This window comes from Neomonachus schauinslandi, chromosome 10 (genome assembly GCF_002201575.2).
Source record: "Neomonachus schauinslandi chromosome 10, ASM220157v2, whole genome shotgun sequence".
Lineage (NCBI taxonomy): Eukaryota > Metazoa > Chordata > Mammalia > Carnivora > Phocidae > Neomonachus > Neomonachus schauinslandi.
In genome coordinates this window covers 77,626,326-77,642,487 of record NC_058412.1, presented here as the reverse complement: position 1 = coordinate 77,642,487, position 16,162 = coordinate 77,626,326, and the positions used below count along the sequence as shown (strand labels likewise).

Here is a 16,162-nt window from a genome sequence, read left to right as displayed (position 1 = left end):
TTTTAACCTTTATTACACAGAATATGTCACATAATTTCTAAATGAGATTCTCAGACATGAAATATTAAAGGAGAGAGGGAGTAGTGATATAATAGATTTATATTAAACCTTAGGAAGTACTTTCTTACTTGAGAATACATATTTAAACAAATCAACAAAGGAAAATAAAAGCCTTCAGAAACTTTTGAGAGAGGGGTAGATTTATTTGATGGACTATTATTCTGTTTAAGTATGAGTGTATGGACTACGCCACATATTTTGGTCCTCTCTAGCATGTGATTCTTTGGGAAATTTTCTTTTATAATTACTCCCTCTTTAAGCCAATATATTTCAGTGTATCCACTCTTTTTATTTCCAATATCATTATTTTAATTTGAACATTAAAAACTTTTTGGAAGCTTTCTTACCCCCCTTAAAATGACTTAGTCTAAATGATTCCTCCCACTTGCTGTCACTCTCAGTGTGTTTAGTTTGCATCATGAAAGTCTGTAGTTTTAATTTACATAAACAGATATAAAGCTGCAATGCTTTGTTAATTATAAAAAAATTGCGGAGATGTTAAAATACTGTGGTCAAAAGTTAATGAGGGGCACCTGGGTGCCTCAGTCAGTTAAGCGTCCGACTGACTTGATTTTGGCTCAGGTCATGATCTCACAGTGGTGAGATTGAGCACACATCGGGCTCCGCACTCAGCAGGGAGTCTGCTTGAGATTCTCTTTCTCCCTCTCCTTCTGCCCCTCCACCTTCTCACACTGTCTCTCTGAAAATAAATAAATAATGTTTTTTTTTTTTTTTTAAAGTTAATGAATAATGGGATCTTGGGACAGAAATGAAGTAATTTTACATAAAATATGGACTTTAGTTAGTAATATATCAATATTATTTCATTAATGGTGATAAAGGTACCATACTGATATAAGACACCAAGTGTAGGGTAGATGGGGACTCTCTGTACTATTTTCACAACTTTTCTGTAAATCTAGAACTATTCTAAAAGTTTTTTTTTTTTAAAGTTAATGTATAGCAATAAAAACAAAGGTATGAATTTATAGGATCTACTTTTGTGTACTTAGAGCAAATAGGCTAAAGGTAAATGTAACTTAATGTTTATGAAAAACTAGATTAAACACTTTCCTTTTTACCACCCAGAATAGCTACTGTTAACATGTTTTTTTTACTGATTTTCCATGTATTTTAAATACTTCTTGTACTTTTTTTTTTTTTTAAGATTTTATTTATTTTTTGACAGACAGCAAGAGAGGGAACACAAGCAGTGGGGTAGGAAAGGGAGAAGCGGACTCCATGCTGAGCAGGGAGCCTGATGCAGGGCTCGATCCCAGGACCCGGGATCATGACCTGAGCTGAAGGCAGATGCTTAATGACTGAGCCACCCAGGCGCCCCTGTACTTTTTTTTTTTTTAAAGATTTTATTTATTTGCCAGAGAGAGAGAGCACAAGCAGAGGGAGTGGCAGGCAGAGGGAAAGGGAGAAGCAGACTCCCCACTGAGCAGGGAGCCTGATGTGGGGCTCGATCCCAGGACTCTGGGATCATGACCTGAGCCAAAGGCAGACGCTTAACCAACTGAGCCACCCAAGCACCCCTACTTTTTGTTCTTTTATTTACATGAACTTTTTAATGTAACTGGGATAAAAAACATGCCATTTTAAATCATCCTTTTTTCTACATGATAAGTCAGTAGAGTGGAGTATTTAAGACTCATGAGTTTGAATCTCCTGCCTGTCTGTGTGATCATACCATTTAACTTCCCTGAATCTCAGTTTATATATGTAAAAAAGGAGCAAATGAGAATATGCCTAGAAAGCACTCATCAGAGTGTCCAGCATAATCACTGGATAAATATCTTATAGCTATTATTAGCTTACTGTGACATCATAAGCACTCCCCTGCTTTGTTAAAACTTCATAAACATTTTTTATAATCAGAAAAAATTGTTGTTATAACAATTTACATTTGTTCAATAGTAGTTTTTTCCTTTGAGTTATAGGCCCAAGAAGATGGATCCCTCTGTGGACCACAAGTTTAGAACCCATTTCGTAGAAAATTTGGAAAGCAGAAGCCTTTAAAAAATATCCTCAATACCACAATTTTTAACAAATTGGGATGAAGTATTTTTAGTGTTTTATCCTTACTTTTTCACAAAATATAGATGAACATTTTCCTCTGTTACTAAAAATTATTCTAAATATTTCTCATAGATACATAATGTTGTATGTGGTTATACCACTATGTAGATACTATTATTTACTGCATCGTTCACTTAATGTGAATAAATATTTTCACCATAACAAATAATGCCTTAGTGAACATTCTTTATGTTAAATTTTACTAGATTTAGTTTCAAATCAAATCAAAGCTTATGAGGTTTGTTTTATAAATTTAAAAAAAACCTTTCTAAGTGGACATTTTCACAGGTAGTGAGTACTTATGTATCTATGTCCCACCTTCAACAAGCAACGTAATATCTTTCCTGTTTTTATGAGCATTTAAAAATGTTTCTTGAAATAGATTATAGATAGATAGCAGATCATAGATTTGCTTTTTGCAAATTTATGTTTACTCCAAGTTACATGGAAATGCTTATTTTGTTAGGCAAAATAGTATTTAATTTTAAAAATTATTTAAATTTAAAATTAATATGTAAAAATTTAACATTTTAAAAAATTAAAAACTTTTTTTTGATTACTAGTAAATTTTAACTTTTTTCAAGTATTATCTACTTGTGCTTCCTTTTTGTGAATTGTCTGCTTGGGTTCTTCGCTCATTTCCTATTTCGATTTTTGTGTTTTTTTGTTTTGTTTTTTCCCTAGTGGGATGTTGGGCCTCATGTCTCCCATATCCCACAGCCTCACCCAGATTTATTCACATGGTAATAGTTGCAGTATTTCCAAAAGCAGCAAACAGAAAGTCCCAATAAATAAATAATTTTCAAGCCTATATTTGTATTATATTGTTTATTGTTCCATTAGCCAAACAAATTGTGAAGGCAAATTTAGATAGAGGTGTGGTTAATGGACTTTGACTCACTGGAAGGAGTTGCAAGGTCTTAAGGCAAAGAGTGTGATATTAAGAGGCATGAGGATTTTGGGTTTTGGGGTTTTTATGAGTTTTGTATATTAGGTATATTAACTTTTATTTATCATTATTACAAACATTTAAAATTTATGGTGGTTTTTGACATAGAGCATTTTTTTACTTTTTTGTAGTCAAGTTTAGCTATCTTTTTCTTATAGGCCCTGTCTAAAAAATTGAATGATACGCACAATGAACTTAATGACATAAAGCAGAAGGTCCAAGATACTAATTTGGAGGTTAACAAGCTGAAGAATATATTAAAATCTGAAGTATGTATATAATTTTTTCCTTTTTGCTCATAATACCTAAGAGATCTTGCTAAAGTTATTGATCATAGGGACAGCTGAATCAAGTCTTTCCTTAATACATAGCATATTTTCGTGTTGACAATGATGGGTTGACTCTATATTTAGAATGTCACCAATGTCCAGAAAGGTAACTCAAGAATATGTCACTTTTAGTTTGCCACTCAGCCATTCTAGATAAGTATAATCCTACTAATTGGATGAAGGATAAAGGATAAGAATCACTTATATTTGAAAAATGGTAGTTTTCAGTTTACAAACCTGTGACAAAAGAGGCTCCACCTGATTGTGTAGCAGATCAGAATTGATCACCTTGTTATGGGGCCATCTATTTCTTAGGACCTGAGAGTAGATGGCTCTGCTCTGTACTTCTCTGTTAGTAACCATTTAACCAGACACCTGTACCATACATCAGATAATACCAAATAAATCTGGGTATATGTGTGGCAACCCTGGAATAGACAGCTTGACCAAGGATGTTAGGTAAGCCCATTTGGTAAAATATTACCTAAAATACTGTAGTTGGGAGAGGGAGGTAAGATGGCTGAAGAGTAGGGGACCTCGTTTCATCTGGTCCCTTGAATTTAGCTAGATAACTGTCAGAGCATTCTGAACACCTATGAATTCAACCTGAGATGTAAGAAAAGAATTTCTGGAATTCTACAAATAGAAAAGCAACCACTTTTTTTTAAGGAAGAGGTGCGGAGAAGTGAATCTGAGGAGATATATGGTACGATAAATGGTCAGGGGGAGGGAGCCTCTATAAAATGGCTACCAGAAAATGATACAGCCCCAGAATGCAAAATTGGAACTTTTAGAAGTCTGCCCCACTGAGAGATGCCCCTGCCTGAAAGGTGCTCAGGTGGGAAAGTGGAGCAGAATCCTAGATGGGATAGTGTGGTCTCAGGATCCCTGGGGTCACAGAACGGGGGTACCTGAGCTGGCAGAGTTCCCAAGCATTGGAGCGGGGAAACTGGCTCTGGTTAGTGAGCACGGGAGTGGGCTTGCAGCTCGGTTTGCCATAAACCACAAACTGGCAGGATGGGGCAACCACTCTTCATGCAGGGGTCCTGCAAGTGGCAGGCCTGTGGCGACCCTCCCTTCCACAGGAGGATTGGTATGGGTGCACACAGCAGGAGTCTGCAGAGGTTGGCGCACTGAAAAGTGAAGATTGCTTTTCCCTGAGGGTTTAATGAAGAGAGGGGGCCACCATCTTTCAGCTCCAGGGCTGGAGATCAGGGCACTGCCATTTTTATTTTCATCCTCTGAAGTGGCACAGAAAGCTTTCAGGGAACAAAAGCCACATAGAAGAACCCAAAGCAGCTTACACTGAGCCCAGCCCCCTGGCAAAGGGTGGTGCAACTCTGCCCAGGCAAAGACACCTGAAAATCAGCACAGCAGGCCCCTCCCCCAGATGACCAGCTATAACATAAGGGGAATATCAAGTTTGCCAAGCACACAGGACTGCAGAACTCCAATGCTAGAGGAAAATATATAGAATTTGAGGGGTTTTTTCTCATGATTCTTTTATCTTTCAATTTAAATTTTTTTTCCTTTTTTCTTTTTTTCCTTTTCAATTAGTTTCTTATTTTATCAACTCTTTGTTTCTAAGTCTTCTTTAACTTTCATTTTTACATTTATATTTTATAGATATATTCTTCATTTTTGGCTTCCTTTCATTGTATTCAATTTTATTTTTGTATATATATAAATTTGCTTTCTTTACAATTTTGGGATTTATTGTCTTCTAACAAACAGGCCAAAATACACCTAGGACAAAGTGGATCACCCTGTTTTATCCACCTGGGATTTTATATTCTCTCCCTCCCACCCTTTTTTTTTTCTTTTTTGGATTCTGACCTCTTTGGTTATGTCTAGTGTGTATTTTGCTTGGGTCGTGGTTGATATTTTTTATTTTGTTCTCTTTATCCATTCTTCTCTGGGCAAAATGACTAGGAGGAATTCAAAACAAAGGAAAGAACCAGAGGTAATACTCTCTGCCACATATCTAATCGATATGGATATAAGTAAAATGTCAGAGCTGGAATTCAGGATAACAATTATAAAGTTACTAGCTGGGTTTGAAAAAAGCATAAAAGACACTAGAGAATCTCTTTGTGCAGAAATAAAATCTAATCAAGCCGAAGTGAAAAATACTTTAACTGAGGTGCAATCTAAATTGGTTGCTCTAACAGCTAAGGTAAATGAGGCAGAAAAGAGAGTCAGTGACATAGAAGACAAGATAATGGAAAGGAAGGAAGCTGAGGAAAAGAGAGAAAAACAGCTAATGGACCATGAGGGGAGACTTTGAAAAATCAGCAATACCATAAAGCGAAACAATATTAGAATTATTGGGGTCCCAGAGGAAGAAGAAAGAGAGAGAGAGAGATGGACAGAAGGTATATTTATCAAATCATAACTGAGAACTTCCCTAATCTGGGGAAGGAAACAGGCATTCAAGTCCAAGAGGTAGAGAGAATGCCCCCCAAAATCAATAAAAATAGATCAACACCCCAACATATAATAGTGAAGCTCGCAAATTTCAGAAATAAAGAGAAAATCCTGAAAGTAGCTTGAGGCAAGAGCTCCTTAACCTACAATGGTAGAAACAGTAGACTGGCAGCAGACCTAGCCACAGAGACCTGACAGACCAGAAAGGGCTGGTATAATAAATTCAGGGTAATGAGAAAAACATGCAGTCAAGAATACTTTATCCAGCAAGGCTGTCATTCAGAATGGAAGGAGAGATAAAGAGCTTCCAGGATAAACAGAAACTAAAAGAATTTGTGATCACTAAACCAGTCCTGCAAGAAATATTAAAGGGGATCCTGTAAGTGACAAGAGAGCCCAAAAGTAACATAGACCAGAAAGAAACAGACAATCTACAGAAACGGGATTTACAGGTAATACAATGGCACTAAATTCATATCTTTCAATAGTTACTCTGAATATAAATGGGCTAAATGCTTGAATCAAAAGACATAGGGTATCGGATTGGATAAAAAAGCAAGACCCATCCATATGCTGTCTACGAGAGACTCATTTTAGACCTAAAGACATCTCCAGATTTAAAGTGAAGGGGTGGAGAACCGTTTATCATGCCAATGGACATCAAAAGAGAGCTGAGCATATCAGACAAATTAGATTTAAAATCAAAGACTGTAGTAAGGGATGAAGAGGAATACTTCATCTTACTTAAAGGGTCTATCCAACAAGAAGATCTAACAATTATAAATATTTATGCTCCTAATTTGGGAGCAGCCAGTCACATAAACCAATTAATAACCAAATTAAATAAACACATTGATAATAATACAATAATAGTACACCCCACTCACAGCAATGGGCAGATCACCTAAGCAGAAGATCAACAAGGAAACAAGGGCTTTGAATGACACGCTGGACCAGATGGACTTCACAGATATATCCAGAGCATTTCATCCTAAAGCAGCAGAATACACATTCTTCTCGAGTGCACATGGAACATTCTCCAGAATAGAGCACATCCTGGATCACAAATCAGGTCTCAACTGGTACCAAAAGATTGGGATTATTCCCTGCATATTTTCAGACCACAATGCTTTGAAACTGGAACTCAATCACAAGAGGAAATTTGGAAAGACTCAAACACTTGGAGGTTAAAGAGCATCCTACTAAAGAATGAATGGGTCAACCAGGAAATTAAAGAAGAATTTAAAAAATTCATGGAAACAAATGAAAATGAAAATACAACTGTTCAAAACCTTTGGGATACAGCAAAGGTGGTCCTAAGAGGAAGTACATAGCAATACAAGCTTTTCTCAAGAAATTAGAAAAGTCTCAAGTACACAAGTTAACCTTACACCTGACAGAGCTAGTGAAAGTACAGCAAATAAAGCCTAAACCAAGCCGGAGAAGGGTAACAATAAAGATTAGAGCAGAAATCAGTGAAATAGAAACCAAAAGAACAGTAGAACAGATCAATGAAACTAGAAGCTAGTTCTTTGAAAGAATTAATACGATCAATAAACCCCTACCAGACTTATCAAAAACAAAAGAGAAAGGACCCAAATAAATCATGAATGAAAGAGGAGAGATCATGACCAACACCAAGGAAATACAAACAATTTTAAGAACATATAAACAACTATATGCCAACTAATTAGGCAATCTGGAAGAAATGGACACATTCCTGGAAACATATAAACTACTAAAACTGAACCAGGAAGAAATAGAAAACCTGAACAGACCACTAAACAGCAAGAAAATTGAAGCAGTAATCAAAAATCTCCCAGCAAACAAGAGTCTAGGAATGCAAGGCTTTCCAGGGGAATTCTACCAAACTATTTAAAGAACTGATACCTATTCTTCTGAAACTGTTTCAAAAAATAGAAATGGAAGGAAAACTTTCATACTCCTTCTATGAGGTCAGCATTACCTTGATCCCAAAACCAAAGACCCCACCAAAAAGGAGAATTACAGACCAATATCCCTGATGAACATGGATGCAAAAATTCTCACCAAGATACTAGCCAATAGGCTCCAACACTACATTAAAAGGATTATTCAGCATGACCAAGTGGGATTTATTCCTGGGCAGCAAGGGTGGTTCAACATTCACAAACCAATCAATGTGAATACATTACATTAATAAAAGAAAGGATAAGAACCATATGGTCCTCTCAGTTGATGCAGAAAAAGCATTTGACAAAATATAGCATGCTTTCTTGATTAAAACTCTTCAGAGTATAGGGATAGAGGGAACATACCTCAATACCATAAAAGCCATATACAAAAAGCCCACAGCAAATATTCTCAATGGGGAAAAACTGAGAGCTTTTCCCCTAAGGTCAGGAACATGACAGGTATGCCCACTCTCACCATTGTTGTTCAACATAGTACTGGAAGTGCTAGCCTCAGCAATCAGACAACAAAAAAATAAAAGGCATTCAGATTGGCAAAGAAGAAGTCAAACTCTCACTCTTTGTAGATGACGTTATGTTTTACGTAGAAACACAAAAGACTCCACCCCAAAATTGCTAGAACTCAAACAGGAATTCAGCAACATGGCAGGATATAAAATCAATGCACAGAAATCAGTGGCATCCTATACACTAACAAGAAAGAAGAAAGAGAAATTAAGGAATTGATCCCATTTACAATTGCACCAAAATCCATAAGATACCTAGGAATAAACCTAACCAAAGAGGTGAAAAATCTGTGCTATGAAAACTATAAAACACTAATGAAAGAAAAGACAATACAAAGAAATGGAAAGACATTCCATGCTCATGGATTGGAAGAACAAATATTATTAAAATGTCTATACTACCCAAAGCAATCTACACATTTAATGCAATCCCTGTCAAAATACCACCAGCATTTTTCACAGAGCTAGAACAATCCTAAAATTTTTTTTTTAATTTTTATTTATTTATTCATGAGAGACAGAGAGGGAGAGAGGCAGAGGGAGAAGCAGGCTCCCAAGGAGCAGAGAGCCCGATGCGGGACTCGATCCCAGGACCCTGGGATCATGACCTGAGCCAAAGGCAGACGCTTAACCATCTGAGCCACCCAGGTGCCCCAATCCTAAAATTTATATGGAACCACAAAAGACCCCGAATAGCCAGAGGAATGTTGAAAAAGAAAACCAAAGCTGGTTGCATCACAATGCCGGACTTCAAGCTATATTACAAAGCTGTAATCATCAAGACAGTATGATACTGGCACAAAAACAGACACATAGATCAATGGAATAGAATAGAGAACCCAGAAATGGACCCTCAACTCTATGGTCAACTAATCTTTGACAAAGCAGGCAAGAATATCCAATGGAAAAAGGACAGTCTCTTCAACAAGTGGTGCTGGGGAGATTGGACAGCCACATGTAGAAGAATGAAACTGGACCATTTTCTTACACCATACACAAAGATAAACTCAAAATGGATGAAAGACCTAAATATGAGACAGGAATCCATCAAAATCCTAGAGGAGAACATAGGCAGTAACCTCTTTGACATAGGCCACAGCAACTTCTTTTAAGACACATCTCTAAAGACAAGGGATACAAAAGGAAAAATGAACTTTTAGGACTTCACCAAGATAAAAGGCTTCTGCACAGCAAAGGAAACAGTCAACAAAACAAAGAGGCAACCTACGGAATGGGAGAAGATATTTGCAAATGACACTACAGATAAAGGGCTGGTATCCAAGATCTATAAAGAACTTCTCAAACTCAACACCCAAAAACAAATAATCCAGTCAAGAAATGGGCAGAAGACATGAACAGACACTTCTCCAAAGAAGACCTACAAATGGCTAACAGACATATGAAAAAATGCTCCACATCACTTGGCATCAGGGAAATACAAATCAAAACCACAATGAGATACCACCTCACACCAGTCAGAATGGCTAAAATTAACAAGACAGCAACCAACAAGGAGGATGTGGAGAAAGGGGAACCCTCTTACACTGTTGGTGGGAATGCAAGCTGATACACAGCCACTCTGGAAAACATTATGGAGATTCTCAAGAGGTTAAAAATAGAGCTACCCTATGACACAGCAATTAGACTACTGGGTATTTACCCCAAAGATACAAATGTAGTGATCTGAAGGGGCACCTGCATCCCAGTGTTCATAGCAGCAGTATCCACAATAGCCAAACTGTGGAAGGAGCCGAGATGTCCATTGACAGATGAATGGATAAAGAAGATGGTGGTATATATGGAATATTGGTATACATGGAATAAATGGAATTCAGAAAGGATGAATAGTTACCATTTACATCGATATGGTTGGAAATGGAGGCTATTATGCTGAGCAAAATAAGTCAATCAGAGAAAGACAATTATATGGTTTCAATCCTATGTGGAATATAAGAAAAAGCACAAAGGATCATAGGGGAAGGGAGGGAAAACTGAATGGGAAGTCATCAGAGAGGGAGAAAAAAACCATGAGAGACTCTTAGCTATAGGAAACAAACTGAGGGTTGCTGGAGGGGAGGTGAGTGGGGGAGATGGGGTAATTGCATGGTAGGCATTAAGGAGGGCATGTGATGTGATGAGCACTAGGTGTTATATGCAACTGATGAATAACTGAACTCTACATCTGAAACTAATGATGTATTTATATGTTGGCTAATTGAATTTAAATAAAAAAATAAAATACTGTAATTGGATTGATTACTATAATAGGTATAGTGTTCTCTACATACCACTCAAATCATTAATAGGAACTTTCCACCCCCCCCAAACTGTTTTCCTTGTTTTATTTAACATCTCATTTATTAACAGTTTACAAAAATGTCTTGAACATTTTTGGTGTGTATAAGACTGTTTAAGACCTTGAGAGAGAAGAAATTCTGAGGGCTCCTATATTGGAAGTAAGGCTGTAAGGCAGCAGCCTTACATTGGCAAAGCAGGTGGTTTCCTACAAGTCATGATTTTAAGGTGCCAGCAACATAATACTGTAAACAGATGGAAGCTTCAATGTCAGATAGGGCTGACCCCTCTTCTCACTAATAACATGACTTATGTGGGCTGGTGTCAACCTCTCTGAGCCCATCTGTAATTGAAAAGAAGGCCCAAGAAAGTAAGATAGACCTAGCATAGTAAACCATTTAAGTATATTCTGAAAGAAGGTAGAATATAAATAAATGAATATCTGAACACTTAATGTACTAAGCTTTTAGTCAGTGTTAGACACTTCCCCTTTTCTCCCTAGTCTGTCACGTTACTTGAAATTCCACCATTAGAGACAGGGGCTTTTAGATTGTGGAATTGTATTTTCAGACATCACACATCAGGCTGCTTTCAGCTGGTAGCATCCTAGTATGAGGTTTTGTTTTGTTTTCAGGAAAAGAATGTATTTTTTTTATTATGTTCAGTTAGCCAACATATACATCATTCGTCTTTTTTATACATTTTTTATTATTATGTTCAATTAGCCAGCATATAGTACATCATTAGTTTTTTTTTTTTTTTTAAGATTTTATTTATTTATTTGAGACAGAGAGAATGAGATACAGAGAGCATGAGAGGGAGGAGGGTCAGAGGGAGAAGCAGACTCCCTGCCGAGCAGGGAGCCCGATGCGGGACTCGATCCTGGGACTCCAGGATCATGACCTGAGCCGAAGGCAGTCGCTTAACCAACTGAGCCACCCAGGCGCCCTACATCATTAGTTTTTGATATAGTGTTCAACGATTCATTAGTTGAGTATAACACCCAGTGCTCATCACAACATGTGCCCTCCTTAATATCCATCACCCAGGTACCCCATCCCCCACCCCCTCCTTTCTGCAACCCTCAGTTTGTTTCCCAGAGTCTAGAGTCTTTCATGGTTTATCTTCCTCTCTGATTTCTTCCCATTCAGTTTTCTCTCCCTTCCCCTATGGTCCTCTGTGCTATTCTTTATGTTCTACATATGAGCGAAACCATATGATAATTGCCTTTCTCTGCTTGACTTATTTCACTTAGCATATCCCCTCCAGTTCCATCCATGTGGAACCAAATGGTAGGTATTCATCCTTTCTGATGGCTGAGTAATATTCCATTGTCTATATAAACCACATATTCTTTATCCATTCATCTATTGAAGGACATCTTGGCTCCTTCGATAGTTTGGCCTTTGTGGATATTGCTGCTATGAACATTGGGGTAGAGGTGCCCCTTCCTTTCACTACATCTGTATCTTTGGGGTAAATACCTATTAGTGCAATTTCTGGGTCGTAGGGTAGCTCTATTTTTAATGTCTTGAGGCTAGTATGAGGTTTTTAAAAGAGATTTCATTTCACACAAAACTGGGTGCATCCAGGCATTCCCTTGAGAGAACAAACCATAGGTCCACTAAGAATTGTTGAATACTTGATTTATTCACTCATTCATTCAGCATGTAGTATGCTAGGTGCTGAGGTCCCAGACATGACAAACAGGAAACAGAATGGCACCCCAGGCAGTGGAGACAACATGAGCAAAGTGTAAGGGGGAAAAAAGTAGGTTCTATAGCTAGAGGGGAGTGTATAGGTAGGTGGTAATACAGGGGGAGAAGGACTTATTTGAATTCTGTTTTCAGGAATCTTTTGTTGCAACACGAGCACAGAAATTATTTGAATAGTTGCGTTTTAGAAAGACCATTCTGGCAATGTTGGCAAGAATAAATAAGAAGGGTAACAAAATCAGAAAGGAGATCATTTAGCAGAGGCTGTATCCATAATTCAGTCAGGTAATACAAAGGATTCCAGCTGAGGCAGTCCTAGCTTTGCTGTGGGGGAGTACTGTAATGAGCCCAGTCATAGACCAGAGGGAGCTGTGGGGTACAGAGGTGGGGGCAGCACCAGAAAGAGGTAAACAGATCCTGAAAGAGGGAATTGGAGAATACCAAGGAATAGTTTCACTTTCTTTAAAATGTTGCTTGTCTTGGGCCCCACACTGCTCTGGCTGCTTTGAGTGGATACAAAAAGGGGAAAATATGGTCTCTGGTTGCCCAGAGGGACGTGCACTAGGTATTTGGTGGCCAGAGGAGACATTTAATAACAATCATTTTTACTCCTTAAACTTTGAACCATGTGACCTGGGAGTCCCAAAACTACATTTAATATAAAAAATGGTTCCTATTTTAGTCAGAAAACTAAATGTAATATTTAAAAAATGGTTTCTATCTTCGAGGAATTCAGAATGTTATTGGGAGACTGGACATCCATACCTAACAGCATAAAGCTGTAAGGCAGTGTTAAGCGACTGGCATAGACAGTGAGTACTACAGAAAGCTAAGAGGGTGAAGATTGATGGTTTATGTATACTGTACTCTGTACCTCTGAGGTACACACTTTGTACACAACTGTTATTTTTTTTTTTAAGATTTTATTTATTTGTCAGAGAGAAAGAGACAGAGAGCACAAGCAGGGAGAGTGACAGAGGCAGAGGGAGAAGCGGGCTTCCCTTTGAGCGGGGAGCCCAATGCGGGACTTGATCCCAGGACCCTGGGATCATGACCTGAGCTGAAGGCGGACGCTTAGCCGACTGAGCCACCCAGGCGTCCCCACAACTGTTATTTTTAGTACAATAATGGAAAACACATCAGATTTTTTTTTTTTTTTTTTTTACAGAGAGAGACACAGCGAGAGAGGGAACACAAGTAGGGGGAGGGGGAGAGGGAGAAGCAGGCTCCCCGCAGAGCAGGGAGCCCGATGTGGGACTTGATCCCAGGACCCTGGGATCATGACCTGAGCCGAAGGCAGTCACTTAACCGACTGAGCCACCCAGGTGCCCAAAACACATCAGATTTATAGTGGCACATTCAGAATATCTGAATCTTGAAAGCCAATGCAGTAGTATAGTATGTTAACTTGTTAACTATAGACTTGGCAAAATCTTTTACATTAGTCATAGGTAACCAAACCACAAGGTGGCGATATTAACTGAATTTCAACCAGGCTCGTGATTAACCATGTTGGTGAAAATCTGACTTGAAAGCCTTATAACGGTGAGACATTGCTTATTGCAATTTGATCACTTTATGGTTCTGATAGAGATATTCAGTGTTTATTAACAGGTAGGAGAGAAAGAGAGAAAGAGATCTAGTACCTTTTTAATTAATTACCAAAATTATAATGACCTTTTAAGAATTAATTGGCGAAACCATTTTACTAAAATATGTTTTCAAAAATAGCCTCATAATGATTACTCAATATAGTATATCATTTGTGGAGCTGGTTGTTTTCCTTTAGAAATAATATCCCCTGGGGGTGCCACAGTGGCCCAGTAAGTTAGATGACCAACTCTTAGTTTCCGCTCAGGTCATGATCTCAGGGTCCTGAGATCAAGCCCTGAGTCAAGCTTGAGATTCTTTCTCTCCCTCTCCTTCTGCCCCTCCCCTCACTCACACACACACAACTCTCAAATAAATAAATAAAATCTTAAAAAACGAGAGAGAAATAAGATCCCACTTTAGTCAATCTGTCATGATAGACCTTTTAAGGTTTTAAAAATGTGGTTCTATATCAAATGCCCATTATGACTATATATTTATGAACAGTGTTTATTGGCATAAGTTTGGTATTTTACTTCTTAGTAATTTTAGACAAGTTATTAGAACAGTGAACAAAAGTGAATCATAGAATAGTCCATGATGGAGAAAATTAAGGTTGGGGTTATGAATGAAAGGCAGAAGCTAGACAGGAAATGTGCCAAACCAACAGAATTATCAGAAGTTGATGCTTGAGATACGTAAACAGTCAGAAGTTCTGTGGCCAGTACAACCTAGAAAAGTGGTCAAGAACAAGGGAATCCACAGATACAAAAAGTTAGGCCAAAGCAGAGACTCAAAAACCAGACCAATAAGTAGTAAGTAAACAGATATATAGGGAAAGGAGGCAATGAAGGATTTTGTTTGAACAAAAGCAAATATAAGAACATATTCATCCAGGTTCTAAAGATAAGAGTAAACAGCTTAACTTTACTAGATGGGTGAGTGTGACTCGAGCCAGGGCAGATCCTGGTCCCACTCCCTTTTGTTAATTACAGGATGCCCAACATTCTAAATTGCGTATGGATAGGATTCCTCGAGGTTATGTTATAAATGATCCTGTAGCAAATAAATTCCCAGTGATCTGGCAAATAATGTTTACTTTGCATCATATGTTGACCATTTTACATCTTTTAAGGTAATACCTAAGATTTGCTTTTTAGGAATCTGAGAACCGGCAAATGATGGATCAACTCCGAAAAGCCAATGAAGATGCCGAAAACTGGGAAAATAAGGCCCGTCAAGCAGAGGCAGATAACAATACCCTCAAATTAGAACTTATCACTGCTGAGGCAGAGGGTAACAGATTAAAAGAAAAAGTAGATTCTCTCAACAGAGAGGTCGAGCAGGTAAGTTTGGGAAAATATACTTGTAGGACATCCTGCATCATTGTTAAAAGAGTTTTGTTTGGCATTCCATAAATATATAAATAAACATTTAAATTATTTAAATATACTGTGAATTGTAGACTAACTGTTCTCCTATATCCACTCTGGTTCCGCTTTAATCTATTAACTGCCCTACAACTAGAATAATCTAGCATTTTTAGAAATTAGGAATTATTTCAAACATACTAAGAAAGTTAAAAAAAAGTAATATAAATAACACACATATACCCATCTCCCTAGTTGAAGGATTTTTCCATATTGCTTCAAGACTGTCTTTGTAAAGAAACAAAATATTACAGATACAACTCTTCATCCTTTCCCCACCTCCCTCCCTAATGGTTGGCCTGGATAATTTCCATGTCACTTTTGTAACTCTTTTGTATGTATTTATATTTTTTCTACATATTTATTACCCATACATTATGTATAATGTTTTGTGTGCTTAAGTTTTTAAGTGATACTCTAGATATTCATTTGCAGTTTGCCTTTTTGCTCCATATTATAATTTTGAAATTTATCTGTTTTCATACCTACAGTATATATCCAAACAGTTGCATCTGTAGTCATTGTATAAATATTTTATTTTTAAAATTCATTCCCATATTAAAGGAAATTTAACTGTCTTCACATTTTCTGTAATAAAATGCTGCAACAAACATTCTTTTACATTTCTCCTTGGGTATATATTTCTCTGGGTTTATGCCCAGAAGAGGAATACCTGGATCCAAGATATGGGCAGTTTTAACTCTTCTAAGTATTGTCAAAGTGCTCTCTACAGTTTTACCCTTTCACCAGATACCATGGAGTTGTTATTTTCTCAAGTACCAATCAATACTTGATGTGTTCAGACTTTTGCATTTTTTTCTATA

At 37.4% G+C, this 16,162-nt stretch overlaps 1 protein-coding gene across 1 annotated transcript in view; it reads left to right on the top strand.

Moving 5' to 3' along the window:
- Nucleotides 1-16,162, top strand: part of TSGA10 (testis specific 10) — a 155,235-nt gene that overhangs the window by 63,764 nt on the left and 75,309 nt on the right. Inside the window, exons 14-15 of the mRNA XM_021701183.2 lie at nt 3,253-3,363; nt 15,069-15,254. Coding sequence (XP_021556858.1) covers nt 3,253-3,363; nt 15,069-15,254 — 297 coding nt within the window. The remainder of the gene's footprint in view (nt 1-3,252; nt 3,364-15,068; nt 15,255-16,162) is intronic.